Source organism: Pezoporus occidentalis, unplaced genomic scaffold, assembly GCF_034315485.1.
Source record: "Pezoporus occidentalis ecotype Australia unplaced genomic scaffold, CSIRO_AGI_Poc_V1 ctg11, whole genome shotgun sequence".
NCBI classification, from domain to species: domain Eukaryota; kingdom Metazoa; phylum Chordata; class Aves; order Psittaciformes; family Psittacidae; genus Pezoporus; species Pezoporus occidentalis.
In genome coordinates, this window is record NW_026912886.1 from 11889708 (window position 1) to 11906907 (window position 17200).

The window sequence follows — 17200 nt, forward strand, 5'->3', positions numbered from 1 at the left end:
CTGCATCTCCTATATTGCTTGCTGCCTCCTCACTCACAACCAGTTGTTCTTCAAGGTCCTGGTCCCTGTGTTTGAAGCCTGATCAGCTGAAGAATGACCTTTTTCTCTGACCTACATCTTTCAGGGGAATACAGCAACAGATGACACCAAGTAGAGGATTCAGAGAGCTCTTTGTGCAATCCCTAGCAGCAGAGCTCTCCAATGAAGGGCATGAAGCTTAACTCCCAGCTTACCCTGCAAGGAGGGTTTTCATTTCATTTCAGTGAATAGCAGCATTTCCATTGACTTATGCAGGAACAGAGTCAATCCCAGCACGTCTTTTAAGACAAGCTACTCCTCAGCAGAAGCAGCATCTCAGCAGATAGGACGTCCCTGCTCCTGCGAGAGTCCTCATCCAGGCAAAGCAACTCCTACCACACACTGACCAATCCCCCCCACTTATTGCACAGATTTCTGCTCTTTCACATCACCATTGTGATTGGCGACTGAAAGACAAAAGAAGCCAAAACACCACCTGGAATGGAGCTGAAAGAGATGTAGGAGCAGATATCTCCATCTGTATTCCCGTGGATGCGTAAATCAGGAAGGCAGCTGGGGTGTGTGCTCTGTGCCACTGCATCTCAGGAAACCCTGATGTCCATTTCCACATCAGCCAGCTCACCTCAAAGCCTGAGGTTTCCTCATCCTCAGGCCAGTTACACTGCTGTGAAACTCCAGAAACAGGGTGAGCAAAAGGAGCCCAAGAAGAATAGAAGGAAAAATGAGACTTTTCTCAGGCTTATGCAGAAGGTAAATTATGGGGCTACTTACACCACCTAAAATCGCTTTCTCCCCAGAGGCCTGAATGTGCTCTATTACAAAAGCTGTGTATGGGATTGTAAATTTGCCATATACACTACAGGGTAATTGTACCAGACTCAACTATGTTGTATTTTTTTTGCCTATAAATGTAATGGTGATTTGTCTCCTCTTTTTACACGCGTTTCAGAATCTCCAGGGAAGCACCTTCCACCATTTAATCCAGATAAAGAGAAAAGTCTTTTGTTGAGCATGCCTTCCCATACACAATACACAACACACAACAGGAGTTAGTTACACCTTCCCATATTAATGGACGCACTCCTGTGCAGAGCACCTCAGCATCCTCGGTAGGAATCACACATTGACAGTGTTTCATGCCCTGAGCAACATACTTTTGTATTGATGCAAAGCGCCGTGCACTGAAGGGAAGGTGGCAGCTTTCCAAGTGGCCCCAGTTAATAGCTCTGTTTTGCTTAATGGTGCCTCCCATTCAGACTAAAGATGCTGTTTTAAATATGTAAGCAATTAGTATCTCTCTCTCTCAACACATCTGTGCTTCTTCTATCTGCTGCATTATAAATCCACCGCGTCCCTCTCCAGTTCGCTGGTGTGTGTATCGCCAGATATTGCCATTATCAGCAGCTTTCTGGTCTGAAGGGATTATGCTTGCATTTGGAGACTCTCGGCCAGGCTGGCCTTGACTCACCCCAGCACAGCGGGATGCTCCTCTCCAAGGTTGGCCCTAGACTAAGATAACAGGGGTATGACCTCTTAGTCTTTTTTGGCTGTTCTTGAATCCAGCCCATCCCTTTCTCCTTCTCAACTTTTCTCCACTTTCATCTACCTTTCTGGTTAGAAAATGAAGCCTTTTCTCTCCATGACAAAGCCTGCAGGAGGCTGCTAGCGAGGCTGTGAGCGTGGCAGAGACGCATCCCAGTGTTTCAATAGCAGAGCCCCTGGTGCACCTAGGGCTCAAATAAATCCTGCCTGTTCAAACTCCAGTGAGATTTAAAGAGATGTGGCCAGACCGGTATGGATGTCATGGTCTGCATTTATAGTAGTGCAAAGAATTATTGTTACTGAAATAGGAATTAATAGTGATAGAGGTAATTAATGGTGATTGATAGACATAGTGATCATCATCTCCTTTTACAGTGTTTTCCATCCCAAAAGGTCTGCTTTACTGTGCGCACCTTTCAAGGGAGGACAAGGTGCCACCACCACCACCGCGAGCAGCAGTTGGCTTTGTCTGATTTATGACAGTTTTCATCCTTTCGGTGGGAAACCTCCCCCAAACCCCCCACCCTGACCCCGCCGCAAGGGGAGGGGATGCTCCGCGGCCGCGCAGCCGGCAGGTCCCGAGCATCCCCCGTGTGTCCCCTCGGGGGGACACGCCGCAAACTTTGTCTGCGGGGGGCGGCGAGGGCAGAGCCCGCCCCGAGCCCCCTCCCCGCGCCGGGCGGGGCGGGACGGGAGCTCCGCGGGCGCCGGGGGGCGGAGCGGCCCCGCCGGGCGGCGGCGGCGGCGGCGGCGCTGAGCCGGGACGCGGCTCCGCGCTCCGCACCCCGCGGAGCGGCCCGGCTCAGCCCAGCCCAGCCCAGCCCGGGAGCCATGCCGCTGCCGTGCCGGGGCTGGACGCTGGCGCTGCTCACGCTGCTGGTGGGGTTCCTCATCTTCGCCGATATCTCTGAGATCGAGGAGGAGAGCGGGTAAATAAATACCCCCTTCCCCGGCGCGGAGGGGGGCGGAAGGGCGCTGAGGAGAGGGGTGCTGGAGGCGGCGGCGGCGGGGAGGCAGCAGTGGCGGTGGTATCGGCGGCGGTGGTGGAGGAGAAGAAGGGGGCGGGCGCCCGGACAGTTTCTTTGTCTCTGGCTCTCCCGGTTCTTGCCGTGCCGAAGTGGGAAGGAGCTCGCTCCGCTCCTGCGTAGTGCCGCGGAGCCGGCGCAGCCCCGGGCGGGACCGCCCCGCCGCCGGGCAGGACGGGGCGCGGGGCCGCGGTCCGGGCAAGGGTGCGGGAGCTGGTACCGGTCCCGTTAGAGACGCTGAGGTGCCGGTCCGGGTAGGGGTGCTCCATAAGGTGCAGGTCTGGGTAGGGATGCTGGAGCGGGTACCAGTCTAAAGGGATATTGGAGCAAATACTGGTCTGGAGAGAGGGGTGTGGGCTCTGGCAGTGCTGCTGGGCTGATGGAGCTGTTCTTTAAGCGGGATGTCTGCAGGCAGTTTGCTGGCCGCGGCTGGTGGGGCAAGTTGCAGCCCAAAATGTTGGGTGCTGGTCCAGCTGGGCGTGGTGGAGAGGACACAACCCCGCAGGGGTGATAGATGAAGGACCAGCCTTAAGGATGGTGGAGCAAGGACCTGTCCGCGGGATAGGAGAGGGTGAGCAGGGACCAGTTGGATGGTGGTGATGGAGCAGGGTGAGAGAGCTCAATCCATGGGCTGCATCTGGGGCTTTGTGATTACCCCTTCCTGATCACTTCCATGGTGGGTGTTTACCTGCAAGTGCCCTCTATGGCAGGGGCTAATGCAGCCCCTAAGTCTGAGAAGGTAAACAACACCCTCCATACTCCATAAACCACATCTCTGAAGGCTGCTGGAAACTTAGGGGATGACAGGAGCAAATGCAGAGATTAGGGTTTGCATTAACTTGAGGAACTCACTACAGCAGTGTGGGAAAACAAATCAGGTCATTTTAGAAATGTGGGGTGCACTCGTGCACAAATGGCACAAGGGCTTTCTGTGGCATTGTCCACTGTGTTACAGCAAAACAAACACCTGCCTGAAATCGTAAGTGAAATGCAGTGATGTTTGTCATTGTTTCATTGTTATAATATATTGGGTGCTGCAGGCAAGAAGTGCTTAAAGGTCAGGAGCCGTGTCCAGAAACATCCAGCACTGGGCTGTAGGTTACCAGGCTGGATGAATTGTTGCTCTGCAATGAGCTGGCACTATCTATATAATAATAAAGGAAATGAAAAGCTTCCCAGGCTTCCTCCCCCATCGGACAGGCTGCTCCGATCCCTTTGCTTTCCTCCCATCTTCTTTTCTGGCTTCTGTTCTTCTGTCTCCTTGCCTATCTGCTAGATCTGCCTGCTAGAACTTGCTGTGCCCTTATTGGAAATCTATTCTGTTTTACTTACTTGTCCTGTTTTTCACCCTGGTTCATTAGGGATTCCCAGTGTTGTGGGTGTACTGGAAATTGAATGTTTGCTGGTTGCTTATCTCCAAGTCCTCGTATCTGAGTTTGTTGCTGTAGTTTCTCCAAGGGAGTACTGCCAAGCTGTGCCGTGGCAGAGATGGCAACAGGGTCAGATGAGTTCTGTAGAAACAACAAGCAGCTTGTTTCATACAGCATTCCAGCATGCACGAGGTAACTGGAAAGGAGAGAAGCAGTCTACACCCCAGGTTGTAAAGGTCCTGTGCTTTCAATACCAGGAAGCACAGAGCAGAGACGGGACCCTGCTACATCAAGAAGCAATCATGAAGTAGGACAAACTGACCCTTTCTCTTGGTTTGCCCTGTCTCAAGCTTTTCATTTCCCAATTGGTTCTCGAAAATGGTTCGGGTTTGGTGAGCTCAAACACAAACACAGCAAGGGGCTGAACAATGTTCATCTTACACCTTAAGCTCTTAGCACAGGAGCCCGGCACAAAGAGCACTTCATCTCTGTATGCTGCAGTGGTACCAGGAATGGTCAAGACAGTGCTCTGACCTGGTGGAAGTACATCACTGGGGAGATGTGGAAAAGCCGAGTGCCTCATCTACAGTAGGCCAAGAGATGACAAAGGGTTTTGAACTTTGAGGGCCCCATGATAACAGCATCTTTTGCAGACAGGTCCTGCAGGTAAAGGGGACTGTGTGACAGCAGCAATGCAAAACAGTGTAGAGAAATAGACCCTTACAAAGTTTTCCAGGAGCTCTCTATGTGTCTAGGAGGGTATAACTCCTCTTTGTTAGAGGTGGTTGCGTGGCACCATATATTTGTGCAGCTCTCCCCTAGGTCAGGGATATTTGGATCGTGTAGCTCAGCATCCTCCTCCATACCCCACAGAGCGCCTTGGCTTTGGCCAGCGCAGCCCAAGCCTTAGGAAAAGCAAAGAGCTGGGCAGGCACGAAGGGGGGCTGGGAAACGCAGGCAGGTGCAACTCTTTTCTTCTCTTTCCTTGGCATCCAAACACTCTCTAATTATTGTGAGGAGTGAACAGCTTGCCCACTTTTACACATACCCTGCCCCCTGCCTGCAATTTGGATTGTCTTTGGAAGAATATGCCTCATACGGGTGGGAGCAGGGGGGAACATATTTCTCTCACCTACAGATACTGAGAAATTGCAGGAAGAAAGAACAAAATGGTCATTAGGTATAAAGTAAAAATATAATCTTGCTGGCAAAAGGACAAAAAGACAACCCAAGAAACAAGCTGTTTTCCCAGAAAATAAGTTCCCAGCATCGCAGGTGAAGGGAGGCAGGAGCTAGGGGCGACTGGAGCTGCTCTGCCTGCCAGAGGCTGCTGAGAAAGATGTTTGCTCCATAAGCAGACCAGCTTTGCTCCTCCAGGTATTCCTACACCACCTCTTGCAGCCCAGAGATACTGAAACAAAGAAGTGTCAGGGCAAGGATGAACATTCAGCAGTTTCTTGCTCCCGACGCTGTGTCACTCTCATTACCCTGTCCCTCCCACCCTGCAGCCACCCCTGCCACATCCCTGTCGTCGTGCATATAGATCACCCGTGGACACAGCGCTGATGCTGCGGGATGGCAGCGGGCAGGCAGACACGCTCGTCCCGCTCGCCTTGGCTCGCTCCTCATGCTCACCAGTGTGTGCTGCCGCGGTGAGGTATTGCTGCTATGAACGGTCCTGGCACTTTGTTCCCAAACAACCACCTGGTTCCGGGCTGCTGAACTTTTCCTGCATCCCAGTGGCGCTTACGATTCCCTCCATCGCTCCGGCTCTTTGTTTCCCTGCAAGGAAACAAAAGACACATTCAATGTCTGTCTTGGGGAACACTAATGCAATCGCAGCCATTTCTTCATCCAGGATAGGCGAGCGGGACAGACCTCGCGCTGCACAGGGAGACAAAGGACCCGGCGTTGAGCAGAATAATTATTGCCGGTGACAAGGAGAAAAATTCTGCTCCAGTTTAAAGGGACTCTTTGTTATTATGCGTCGGCTGTAGCGGTTCTGCAGGGGTCCGGCTCTGTCCTGATTGTCTGTAGAGGGAGCTGCTGACCCGCTGCCACCAGGTGACTTCTCAAATTAGCGCCTGAGCCATCTTAGGGAACACTTGACACTTGGTAATGGGTTGGTCTTAGTATGAGCCAACCTTTTCCCTGCTAGCCCAGGCCACATGCCTTTCCATCCTCATCACCAGAGGAATTACATTCTGCCTTTTTTTTAAGCGGTGAATAGGAGCATCTCATATTTCCAGGCTGCCTGGAAGCTTGTCAGTAAATTGCTGCTTTTTCCACGCGTGCCCTTTCCTAATGCCTGCCTCTCGAAGGCTCAGGAATGCCACAGAGAGATTTCGCATCCTTTATGGTGGCTGATGTGCTTGCTGTGAGTGGTCTGTAGCGTGCTGTAGTCATAACGCTTCTTGTCAAGGTTGGTCCAGGGAGTATAAATGTCCTGCTTAGATGTTTCAGGCTGTGATTTACTGCGCTTGACCCAGAGTTAGTCTAAGACTTGCTCTGCACCAGAAGGTTTTGTTGGAAAAGGTGCTGTATTGTACCAACATGCACTTTTTTTGCACTCACACAGCAGGTGCATGCAAGCCAACAATTACTCAGGTTGGTCTGGAGGAGTAGTAGCTCTCTGCAAGGCAGAAGCCCACAGGTACCCTGTAACTATTCATGTAAATGGAGCCAGTGGAGAGGCCTTTGTGTTCGTTTGGTATGGCAGAGGCTCTAACAAAAGCCCCATGATGCATTGGGCTTGAAAATAAAAGCAATGTTGGAGCACTGATTTGAGTAAGAAAATACTTGGTGCTGGCTTTAATTGCACCTCTTCTGACAATAACTTGAGCTCAAGCAGCAGGTGTCAGATAGGCTGCAGAGTTCCCCGTCCTCCCTGTGAAGCACTCCTTCATCTCCTGCAGGGGCAGGGGTGGCTGCCACAAAGATGCATACAAAACCCCTCTGCTCCTGCCTAGGGCAAGCTGAAGGAGATGAATATCCGTAGCTTGTTTCCTTAAGCTTAGCTCTGAGGGAATGGCAGGAGCAGTGCTGCCTGCAGGGAGTTGGTGTCCTGCAGGAGGGCTTGGGAGCAGCAGGATGGAAAGGACTAGCAAACCCCCAAATAATCCAGTGAAACAAAAAGAAAACCCAGCACCATGAGCATAAACAGCCCTTCTAGGGGCTTTACAGTGCAGTTAGTGAAAGCTACTCTTTGGTCCAGTTCTGATTGTCAGCAGCAAGACCCCCAAGGAGGGAATTTCTGAGCTTCCCAGTGAGGAGGGCAGTAGCTGTGACAGGAGGATGCACATCTCTAGCCAGCACTTCTTAGGTGCAGAGTTGCTGAAGCCATTACCAGTTCCCACTCTCAGAGCAATGAAGAAAGCAAAGCAGCTCCCCACAGGGCTTCAAGTTTCCCTTTTGCCCAAGTATGCTTTTTGTTTCCTATCTCTAAGCCCACAAATGCACAATCCCAGTCTGGGAAACCTTCTTTTCTCCCTGGAGAGAGCAAGGAGTTCCAAATGTTGGTCCATTTAGCGAAGGCTTGTTGAGCAGCTAACGGTGGGATTAAGTGATTCAGCCATCAGCAGTATAGTGCCCACTCCTCCATGCTCTTGCTGAGCTCTTGGGCACAGAGCGAAGCCCTGGGGTGGTGGCCAGCAGTGACACAGCAGATCCCACTGCCACCCGGAGCCCTCCTGGCTTCTCCTGGACATGGATGAAGGGGTCGTTTTCTGTTGGATTCTCTGCAGCAACCATGGTTATTCTGCTTGGACATCTGTTCTTCAGTGCCTACTGGCATGCCAGATGTGCTTTTGATCTTCCAGGAAGGCATTCTGTAAGAGCTCCCTTACCTTTCCTCGGGCTTTCAGGCTACAGGTATTTTGCTTTTTCATCCCTGCGACCAGCGCTGCTTAAATACATCTACAGGCACAGTTACTATAAAAACACAGATGTTCCAAAGACAGACTTAGAATTGCCTCTGTTATTTGTTTTCCCTGGGCCTAGGTCATCCTCGGCAGCAAGAAATAAACCCACACTGCAACATTAGGCAATAATTATTTTGCTGTTTCTCTGGCTTGTGTCCCCTGTTGCCTCTGGAAACAAGGGAGTTTTCTGGCACAGTAAATTCACTGTAGGAGCGGAGTTTCAGGTGTCCTTCAGCAATCACCACAGCAGAGCAAGCTGGTGTCAGCAGCTCTGCCCCTCTCTATGCAGTATTAAAAAAAAAGGAGGGGGGAAGCAAAGAACCAAGACAAGAGTGTCTTTACAGCCCCCTTTTCTTTGTGTTCCCACTGTAAATATATAAAGAACTTCTTGTCTTGGAGGAAGATGAGCTGGAAGGGTAGCACATGGTTAAGGTGCTCATTGCGAGGGTGGTGGGACCAATATGGTCCTCCTGAAGCAGCAAGTGATGCCACAGCACAAATCTATGTCCTGTCATCATGTAACCCACTCTGGAGTCTTTGCACCCGCCCAGGAGTGATGGTCGCTCTTGGAGGTGACACTACAAGGCAGAAACACCACCAGCTTCAGGGATGCTCCCCTCTGCCAGGCGGTCAGCAGCTTCATCACCCTGATCCCACTAACTCTGCCAGCCCTGCTCTTGACCCTTTTGAGGTTTTCTGATTCATCAAGCTGGTTGCTCATGCACCAGATCAGCTCTTTCCCAGTTTAAGTGCTGGACTCTTTCTTACTGCTATTGCAAGTAAAGTTCTTGTTATTGCATACAGAAATCCACTGGGAGTATCGCAAACAAACAACAGAAAGGTACCCAGGCTGGACATCTGCATGCTGAGTACGCCATCCCCATCCAGCACTCTCCATGGGCAGGGCTGCTTTCAAAAGCATGTACTGTCACAGTCATAACATGGTTTTGAGGTGCTTTCTCAAGGCCTCCCTCAGTCAAACAGCATTGTGGTGGCCCCCAGGTATTGCCATGTGTCTGGCAGCTCGGAATCCAAGGATAGTTCTTCCATGGAGACCCATTACCTCCAGCCCAAGCTTTACTGGCATCTTCAAAAATGTAATTCAGCTCTCAGCCAGCAGCTACAACAGGGGACGTGATTCCCCTGAGAAGGTTAAGCATCGTCATAAGGCATCTCCAGCATCTTTTCAGGCATCCAGAAGCACACTCAACTGTTGAACAGCAGCTTGAGTTGGTCGTTAAACTTCTCCTTACTGCTGCCTGTATTTCCGTGGTGTGGCTTTATGAGCCAGGGGAGGAGAGAGGAGATCAAGCTCTGAAACCACTACTGGCTTCTGGACATTGTTATCTGGGGATTAAGCTCCTGTGAAGGTCCTTGCATGGCTCCATTGCTTATGAATGTCTGTAAGGGTGGCGAAATAGCTCAGACAGCTGCTGGTTTCAGGGTGTAGCTCTCATCCAGGAGCTCCCAGCTCTCTTTGTGTAGGCACCAGATGTTATTTTGAGGATGCTCATACAGAAGAACCACTCCAGGAGGATGTCAATGCCCAGGAGAGGTCCTCAGCATCCACGTCAACAGCAAAAGAGAAAACCAGACCTTGAGCATTCCAAGGGGCTGCACAGACCAGTGGGAAAAGTAGGTGAGAGATGGGTATGACAGGATGAGCCAGAGGAACCACAGCCCCTCAGACATGATTTCTTTTCATATTGCACCATTCCCATTTCCCAGGGTACATAGCATCCAAGATGCTGCAGGAGCCACTGGGATTTTTGTCTTTTGGGATGCGAATGCTCAGGGTGACAGATCTGCTGCAAAACTGATGCTCTGCTGTTTGTGCTCCCTGATAGCTCTGCTCTGTTGGCTGAAAAGATTATCACGGGGAAAATGTATAGTGTAGATCTGGTTTTTAAGCAGTGAGGCTTTTGTCTCAGCTCCTTTCTAGGCTTGCAGTGGGCTCTTGTTCCAGAAGGGGAAAGCTAAACACACAAACACACACACCCCAGTCCCAAACTCCTCACTGGATCCTTTTTGCCTGCTTCAGTGTCTTTTTCTTTGCTGACTGTTTAATTAACACAGCCAAAGAAACTGAACTGATGCCAGGAATAAACCTCTAATGGAAGACCTGAGATGAAGGAGAGAATAAGGTCCTGTTAGTATATGGGATGGGGAGAAGTGAGATGTGTGACATTTTTGCTCTGCCAGCACGTGAGCATTTTGTCTTTAGAGCAGCGATAATACAAGAGCATCACAGGTCAGGTTGTGCTGATGTGATGGTGAATGCGTGTTTATGTGAGACCTGACATTCCACACATGCAAGGGAGACTGTTCTGGCTCAGGAGAAGCACTTGGCCTGCACCATGGGATTCCTGATGGACAGCAGTGACCATCAGGCTGCTCTGAGCATCGTCCTGCCTCTTACAGGTCCTTCAGAGCAGGTAGCTCAGGGCAGGGTCAGGGATTTGGGTTTGGTGCTGTGGTTATCCCAGTGCAGTGATCCCCAAGCAGTGTCGTGGTGGCCACGAGTGTCCCTCCCATTGCCTCATGTCCTTTAGTGATCTGAGCTGCGCCGTTCCTGCTGGTTCTTCTCTGGTTTTGCCATATAAGCGTTTCTGCCTAATTGGCTGATTCTCTATTCAGCAATAGGTGTCTCTGTTTTGCAAACTCATGTGTCTTGATTCCCGTGTCCTCAATGATCACACAGTGATTTGTAACCAGGCAGAAATCTCAGAGCCAAACCCTCCTCTCATTTACACAGGAGCTGATGTAAAGTCACAGTTACCACCTGGCAGGGAGGGATGCTGAGCACCTCTGACCTTCCTGTCTTCTTGTGGTCCCTGGGAAGGAGCCTGCAGGATGCAGGGGCATGGGAGGAAGCGACCAAATTAGCAAGGCTGTTTTTCAGGAGACTGATAGATCTGTGTCCCTCATGGTGGGTAATAGCAAGTATAGGAACATCATCAAGACCATCAGCTGATGCCTTTACACCAAGTCTCTTTGACTTGCTGGAAGATGCTACACCACAGGCCTGGCTGTACAAGCACTGCCCCTGCAGCTGCGTCAGAACCCCAGCAGAGCAAAGTGATTTTCCTGAATGCCGTGGTATGGGCGCACTCTTCCAAATGCAGAAGTATGAAAGAATAGAAAGAATGAAACTTGGGAGCAGTAAAAATAGCACCTGATATTTAGGAAGTTTTTGACACTCAGCCTGCCAAGCTGTGATAATATGAACAAGTGAGATTTTAAACACATGGAAGTGTGATTTCAAACGTCTCATCAAGATGTATTGCAGGATCTTTCATCCTAGCAGACAAAATGCTTTAGAAATGTCTTTCCAATTAATCCCTGGGGAGGGAACCTTCCTCACCAGGAGCGTGTGTGTACACAGGTTTACCCAATGGCCACCAATCCTCTTAATTGTAATCTCCTCCACACCCCTGGGATGACAGGCTTGGAAATGACTGATGAAATGTCACGGGGAATGATGTGCAAGTGTCAGATGTCCTGGCTCCTCCTGGTGTGTTATGAGATGTGACGCAGGAAGGCAAGATGAGAAGGGAGCCTGCGAGAGCTGCATGTCTGGGTAGGGGAATGCCAGTGTTAGGGAGGATGCATGATGGTGTGTTTGAGTACATGGTCTTAAGGTTCCAAAATGCGTCTCAGATCCCATTGGTTCTCACCTGGCTTTGGCTTTTGTTTCTAATTTGCACAAATTCTTCACTATGAGGGTGCTGAGGCGCTGGCACAGGGTGCCCAGAGAAGCTGTGGCTGCCCCATCCCTGGCAGTGCTCAAGGCCAGGTTGGATGGAGCTTGAAGCAACCTGCTCTAGTGGAAGATGTCCCTGCCCGTGTCAGGGGGTTGGAGCTGCATGATCTTTAAGATCTCTTCCAACCCAAACCATTCTGTAGTTCTAAGCAGGAGCAAAGCCTTTCCTCTCCAAATTTGACCCTGATAGCAGAACATTTCATGTATATGAGTGGGCTTTTACCTAAACCCCACAGAAGCCACTTCAGTATCTAGTGAGAAGCACAAAAGGGGACTTGCCAATGAATGTGGCCTTTCCCCATCTTTTCAGCAAGACCTGATATACAGATGGAGAGCCAGGATATGGTACCCAAGAAATCCTGGTTTCCAGCCTCTGGGCTGGATTCCTGCTCAGTTTGGATTCTCGGGACACCTTTGCTTTTCCACCCTGCAGGACAGGCTGGACAGGTTGGCAGTTGGAAGGCAATTATTTCTCTTTCACAGACAACTGAAATCACATCTGCTGCTCTGCTGGTCTCAACACAAACCCTGAATTTCAGGGAAGAGGAGGGAGAGTTGAAACCTGTACCCTGATCCATGTCATAGCTCTGGCCGGAGGGAATCCTGCCCCATCTTTGAGGACTCAGGGGGGCCATGGCTTAGCTTAATGACTGCACTGCTCTTAGTCAGCAGGATTAATCCACTCACTCAACAGGGCAGTCGGTGCATCCAAGCCCATCTCCAGCGAGGCGCTGTGCAGGTGCCAGCTAGTCCCTGACATTGCAAGGTCTGGCTTATGCCCGTGAATGCACATGGGATTATATGTGACTGTGAGTGTCTGCAGCGGTGAGTCTATCAAGTTTGGGAGGAGGGGGGTGATCTCTGTGTTTGTATTTCTTTTTCAGTGGCTGGGCAGTGTGTCCCTTTCCCCAGTTACAGTGACTGGGTCTGCCTGGCCGTGAAGCAGCATCCTGCGGAGGGGCTGTGAGCAGCCTGTTCCGCAGCCTGCTCCACATCCCCTCCTCACACAGATGCCTTGGGAAGGGGAGGGAGAGCAGTGATTTTGAGAGGGTAGTGCCCAAGCAGGCTTATGTGCCCTTCAGATAGAAAATAGCAATTCTGGCCTTGAGAACAACATCAGAGCAATCCTTAAAAAGCAAAGTAAAGATAGGTGGTGGTTTCTTTTTTAAATAGATACAGACTGCTTTATGGGTACCTCCTGCAGCCATTTCAGGGGACCAATGGCTGCGTGTGCTTTTCAGGCCAGTGAGACCTTTATAGATTGATTCCTGTGGTCTACTGGGTTACATATCCTACCCTCTCACCCTGCAGGAGCCATACTCACTCTCAGCAAGTAAAGAGCAGCATTTTCAAGAGGGCTGGTGTGCTGTTAAGCCCATAGTAGTGCTCCTGTCCTGGCTTGTGGGACTGGCATTTCTTGGTGTTATGGGCCAAGCCACTTCCCCCCGCAGTGTCCCAGCTGTAAAACAAGGGTCATAAAATGTACCTAACACAAAAGCAGGTTGTGAAAACTTAATTAGTGTGTGTTAATCATGTGAACCCCTCAAGATAAAATCTGCGGCACTCTGAACTCTCTTTCTGTGGAATTCAGATGGGGGATTGCTAAGCAGAATTTATCCAAGGGATCATTATCTCTCTTTCATGTGGAGAAGGGAGAAGAGGAGGACTTGGGTTGCCCAAGGTCAGGAAGAGGCAGAGGTTTTGTTCCACTGGGAATGAGCTCCACAAGTGTGACTAAATGGGTGGTTAGGTATGGATGAAATTTCTGGCTAGCTCTTACTTCTCATGACCGCTTCCCATGTGTATTGTCTGCAACAGATGCTGGAGGAAGCAGGACTCAGAGGTGGGCATTGTAAAATATCCATGGAAAAAACGTCTTGGAATTTGTAAGCCCGACGATGTGGATGCATAAAGCCTGTTCTTAGAGATCCACTCACCCAAAGAGGCTGCGTGACCTACTTGTTCAGTCAAAGCAGCTTTGATTTCACATATCGAAATTGCTGGAAGCAAGACCGAACCGTACCTAGCAATAATTAAGAGAATCATTTAAGAAGTGAGAGATTATGAAAGGGGATGCAAAAATCCCCAAACAGCCCATTCATAGTGGGTGAATAGAAAAGTCTTCACGTATCTGATTTGTCAGAAATTATTCAGCCAAGAAAATTTGGACCTGAACCATAAGAAAATTCTTCTTTTTTTATCCTCTGATATATGAATCAGTGTCACTTTACATCTGAGCACAGAATGTTTTGACCTATATAATATCTTAGGTAGTGGAAATTCAGCTTGAAAATCTCAAAGCAAAAATGAGAAAGGGTGGCATAAGCCAGTAATATGGCATTAGCACATATAGATGCGATTTATCACTGGAAAACATCCCCACAGAAGTCAAAAAAAGAGTGTGTTTTGTAAATAATAGGATTAGGAAGCAGGTTGGTACTTTGTGGAGCTGGCTATACAATCAAACTGATAACAACCAGATTAATAAAGCAATTCAATCTAAACACCATGTAGCACTAGAAAGCTTTTCAAAATCAATGCCTATCTGTGCAATTTTAATCGAGGTTGTTCTTTGCCTTTTGAAGCCAAGAGATTCGAAACTCCAGGTCAGCAAGGGATAATAAAATGGGCTGAGGTTTTTTGCTAAACGTGTGCCTTCTAATTAGTGCCCTCCATTTCTTAATGTTCTCCTCTTCCCAGGTGAGAGGAACAAAGCAGTACGATGATACTGACTTGCTGTGTTGGTAATGAAGTATGGTAGAGCTTGGGAAATACCATGCTTGGCTAAACGATGGGTGTTTTGAGTGGCTGGTTTGCCAGGCTGGTACCCACTGATGAGCTGAGCTCAACAGGGTGCTACACAGGGCAATACACCCCATGGTCTGATAGTGTGAGGCATCCCTGCTCATGTCAAGGGGTTTGAATTCGATGATCTTAAGGTCCTTTCTAACCCAAACCATTCTGTGATTCACAGTGCACATTGTTTTCACCTGTACAAAGGGAGATTGTAAGGAAGATATTCAGAACTTGCAGTGTAGGATACAAAGGGCCAAAAGGCTGGTGGTTTTGAAGCCACAGGAGCATCTTAGGATTCATTGAGCCAGCTAAGACCTTCAGCCGAGTATCATATCCCAGCTTCAGGCAAGATCCATGGCTCTGAGAGAGATACCAGGCCTGGTACAGCGAGCAGTGGCTTTGCCAGCATCTCAGGTGAGAACATCCTGGCTGCTGCCAGCCAGAAAGCAGTGAGCCCAGTGCCGTGGAGCAAGTCATGGGAAGGTGGCCAGCAGCGAAGCCCTGCTCTCTCCCCCATGTTCACATGTGACAGCAGAAATCATGCTCTGTTGGCATTACACTATGTTGAAAACTTTTGCTTTTCGCAGTGTGTGAGGGGGAAAGAAACTGCCCTTGAGGGGCTGCTCAGCAGCGAAATCCCCTTTCCCACCACCGCTGCACACAGTGAGCAGGGAGATGTGCTCTCAACCTGCATTCCTCATGTCCAGCATCGATGCCTGCCTTAATTTCAGGAGGAGACATGCACAGACCTGTCGCTGGCGGCATGTAAAGCTAGATTGGATAAATGCATTTGAATAATACGATGTGATGCTTCGGATCAGGCTTGCCATAGCCACAAAACAGGGATGAGGTGGGAGCTAACAGGTCCTCTCTACTTTCTGATTTCTGTGATTTTTTTTCCTTTTCACAGAGACTGTGAACCAGCACTTATTCAGGGAGCAGCATTTCTTTTTCTAAGCCCTTAATCCAGTCCCTATCTGTCGTATGGCAAGTGTGAAGGAGTGTGAATCCCATTTGGAAGGCTCCTTCAGAGGAGACGTCTCAGAAAGCGTGCATGGTTTGCACATTAATCCAGTCTGCTTCCACACCCTGCCGTGAACCCCATTAAAGCAGAGGTTGTTAAATGCCAGTAGGCTCTAGGAATAAGGTAGTCCTGCTGTTCCCTTGATGCACCAAAAAATGAGGCAGCTCACCGACTCTCAGGTTTGCCAAAGGAAAGAGAAGAGTGTTGGAGCAAGAATCACTCTGACTTGACCGTAGATGGTCCCCAGCAGGAGGGAGGAAAGGCACAACCATTGTTGTCCCAAAGGTTTGATGTTAGGTGGTGCTGAGGGCTGTGCTCAGCCTAACAAAGGGATTTACTTTTCATTCCCTGAGTCTGATGGCACCAAACGTTCACACACTCTATTTCTTTTTCATTTATGTCTAATGCAGTTGGGATTTTTTTCAGGACTGGTAGAAATACATGCTCCTGAGATACATTTTCATTAAGGTATATATTTCCAGGTAGCAGTATTTCTGCTGGAAGAAAATTTGGTTCTCTTTATGAGCATGTTCATTTGGATATCTGTGCAATGGAAACAATAAGACAGAGCTATGAGCACGTGGCAGTTAAAATGTGTCTGACTAGGAGCCCAGGTCTCACTGAGCATCAGAAAATGGGTGACTTGTTCTTTGTCACCCTTTGGAAAACAGCAAGTTAAAGCAAGAAGGGGCTCTGCAGCCAAGTAGATGCAGACCAATACTTGTATGTGTTTAAGTGAGGATTCACAGGCTGTATGAGTGGTGCTGGCTTCTGAAGGGTCTTGGTCACACCTATTATTCATTATAGCACTATACAGGTGCTGGAAAGTTTGGCTGTCTGTTCCCTTAGGTCTTGCTCAGGCAGGTCTGGTACCTGTCCTCATGCAGTAGTGTTAAGCCATGGGAGTGACAAGGATGTCACTTCAGATCTCAGCTCCAGCGTGTGAATGACTGGTGAATTGGCCACGTAGCTTCAGCCGGGTAACACCACACACAAAGGTGGGGACAAGGAGCTTCAGGGCACTCAGGAGTTGGAGCAGGCTGGAATGGGACTCTGGGTCTGGTCTGGGTCAGTGGGAGCTGGGAGATGGCGCACTGTGAGGATGAGGTGAGCCAGGGGGCTGGTGGCTTGGTCTGGGTACAGTGGAGATGTTGGGTGGTCTCAGCTGAAAACCCAAGAACAGTGGTGGGAATCTGGTCCAGATCATTCAGCTCAGTCCCCGTTTGAAAAGGATAGGGAAGGTCCCTTGGCAACCTGGGGATAGAGGAGACCTCAATGCACCGCTGACACCTGACTCGTAATAAAAAAAGTAGAGATGTATTTAATGCAACCTGTAGGCTGCATGCTGCTTTGACGACAGAGACCAGATGTCTTTGATGGCTGATTGGATTGCACAAGTATTATTAATTGGGGTGGTTAGGAGCTTTTTTGTGGGAATGGTTTTACAGTCACAGCAGGGCAGCAATGACGATGGATGTGAAAAGCCCTTCAGAGGCATGAGGACTCGTCCCTCCTGGATGGAATGGGATAAGGTTGGCTCAGCAGTGTCTCCGTTCAGAGCCCTTCAGAGCAGGATCTCTTGACTGTTGAACAATGCTTGCCAAAGAGGTGCTGGGTTTATAAATAATGCATTTCCTTTGTCTTGCAGGAGTTCTGGAGGCAGAGGTACAATCAGATCAGCTGTGAACAGCTTACATAGCAAATCTAATAGGTTTGTAAAT

The 17200-nt window shown here is 49.5% G+C and overlaps 1 protein-coding gene and 1 long non-coding RNA gene across 3 annotated transcripts in view; one reads left to right on the forward strand and one right to left on the reverse strand.

Moving 5' to 3' along the window:
* The first annotated feature begins 2305 nt into the window (after window positions 1-2305).
* The window catches only part of ST8SIA2 (ST8 alpha-N-acetyl-neuraminide alpha-2,8-sialyltransferase 2), a 32354-nt gene continuing 17459 nt past the window's right edge, over window positions 2306-17200 (forward strand). The window contains exons 1-2 of one of the 2 annotated variants that reach the window (XM_062631080.1): window positions 2306-2510; window positions 17128-17190. In XM_062631080.1, coding sequence (XP_062487064.1) covers window positions 2413-2510; window positions 17128-17190 — 161 coding nt within the window. In that variant the 5' untranslated portion in view covers window positions 2306-2412. The remainder of the gene's footprint in view (window positions 2511-17127; window positions 17191-17200) is intronic. The other variant, XM_062631088.1, reaches the window with a different exon arrangement.
* Window positions 5093-5996, reverse strand: LOC134170050 (uncharacterized). The gene is made up of 3 exons (XR_009967103.1): window positions 5855-5996; window positions 5612-5758; window positions 5093-5387 (listed from the first exon to the last, which is right to left on the reverse strand). It is a non-coding gene; the product is annotated as an uncharacterized LOC134170050 (long non-coding RNA).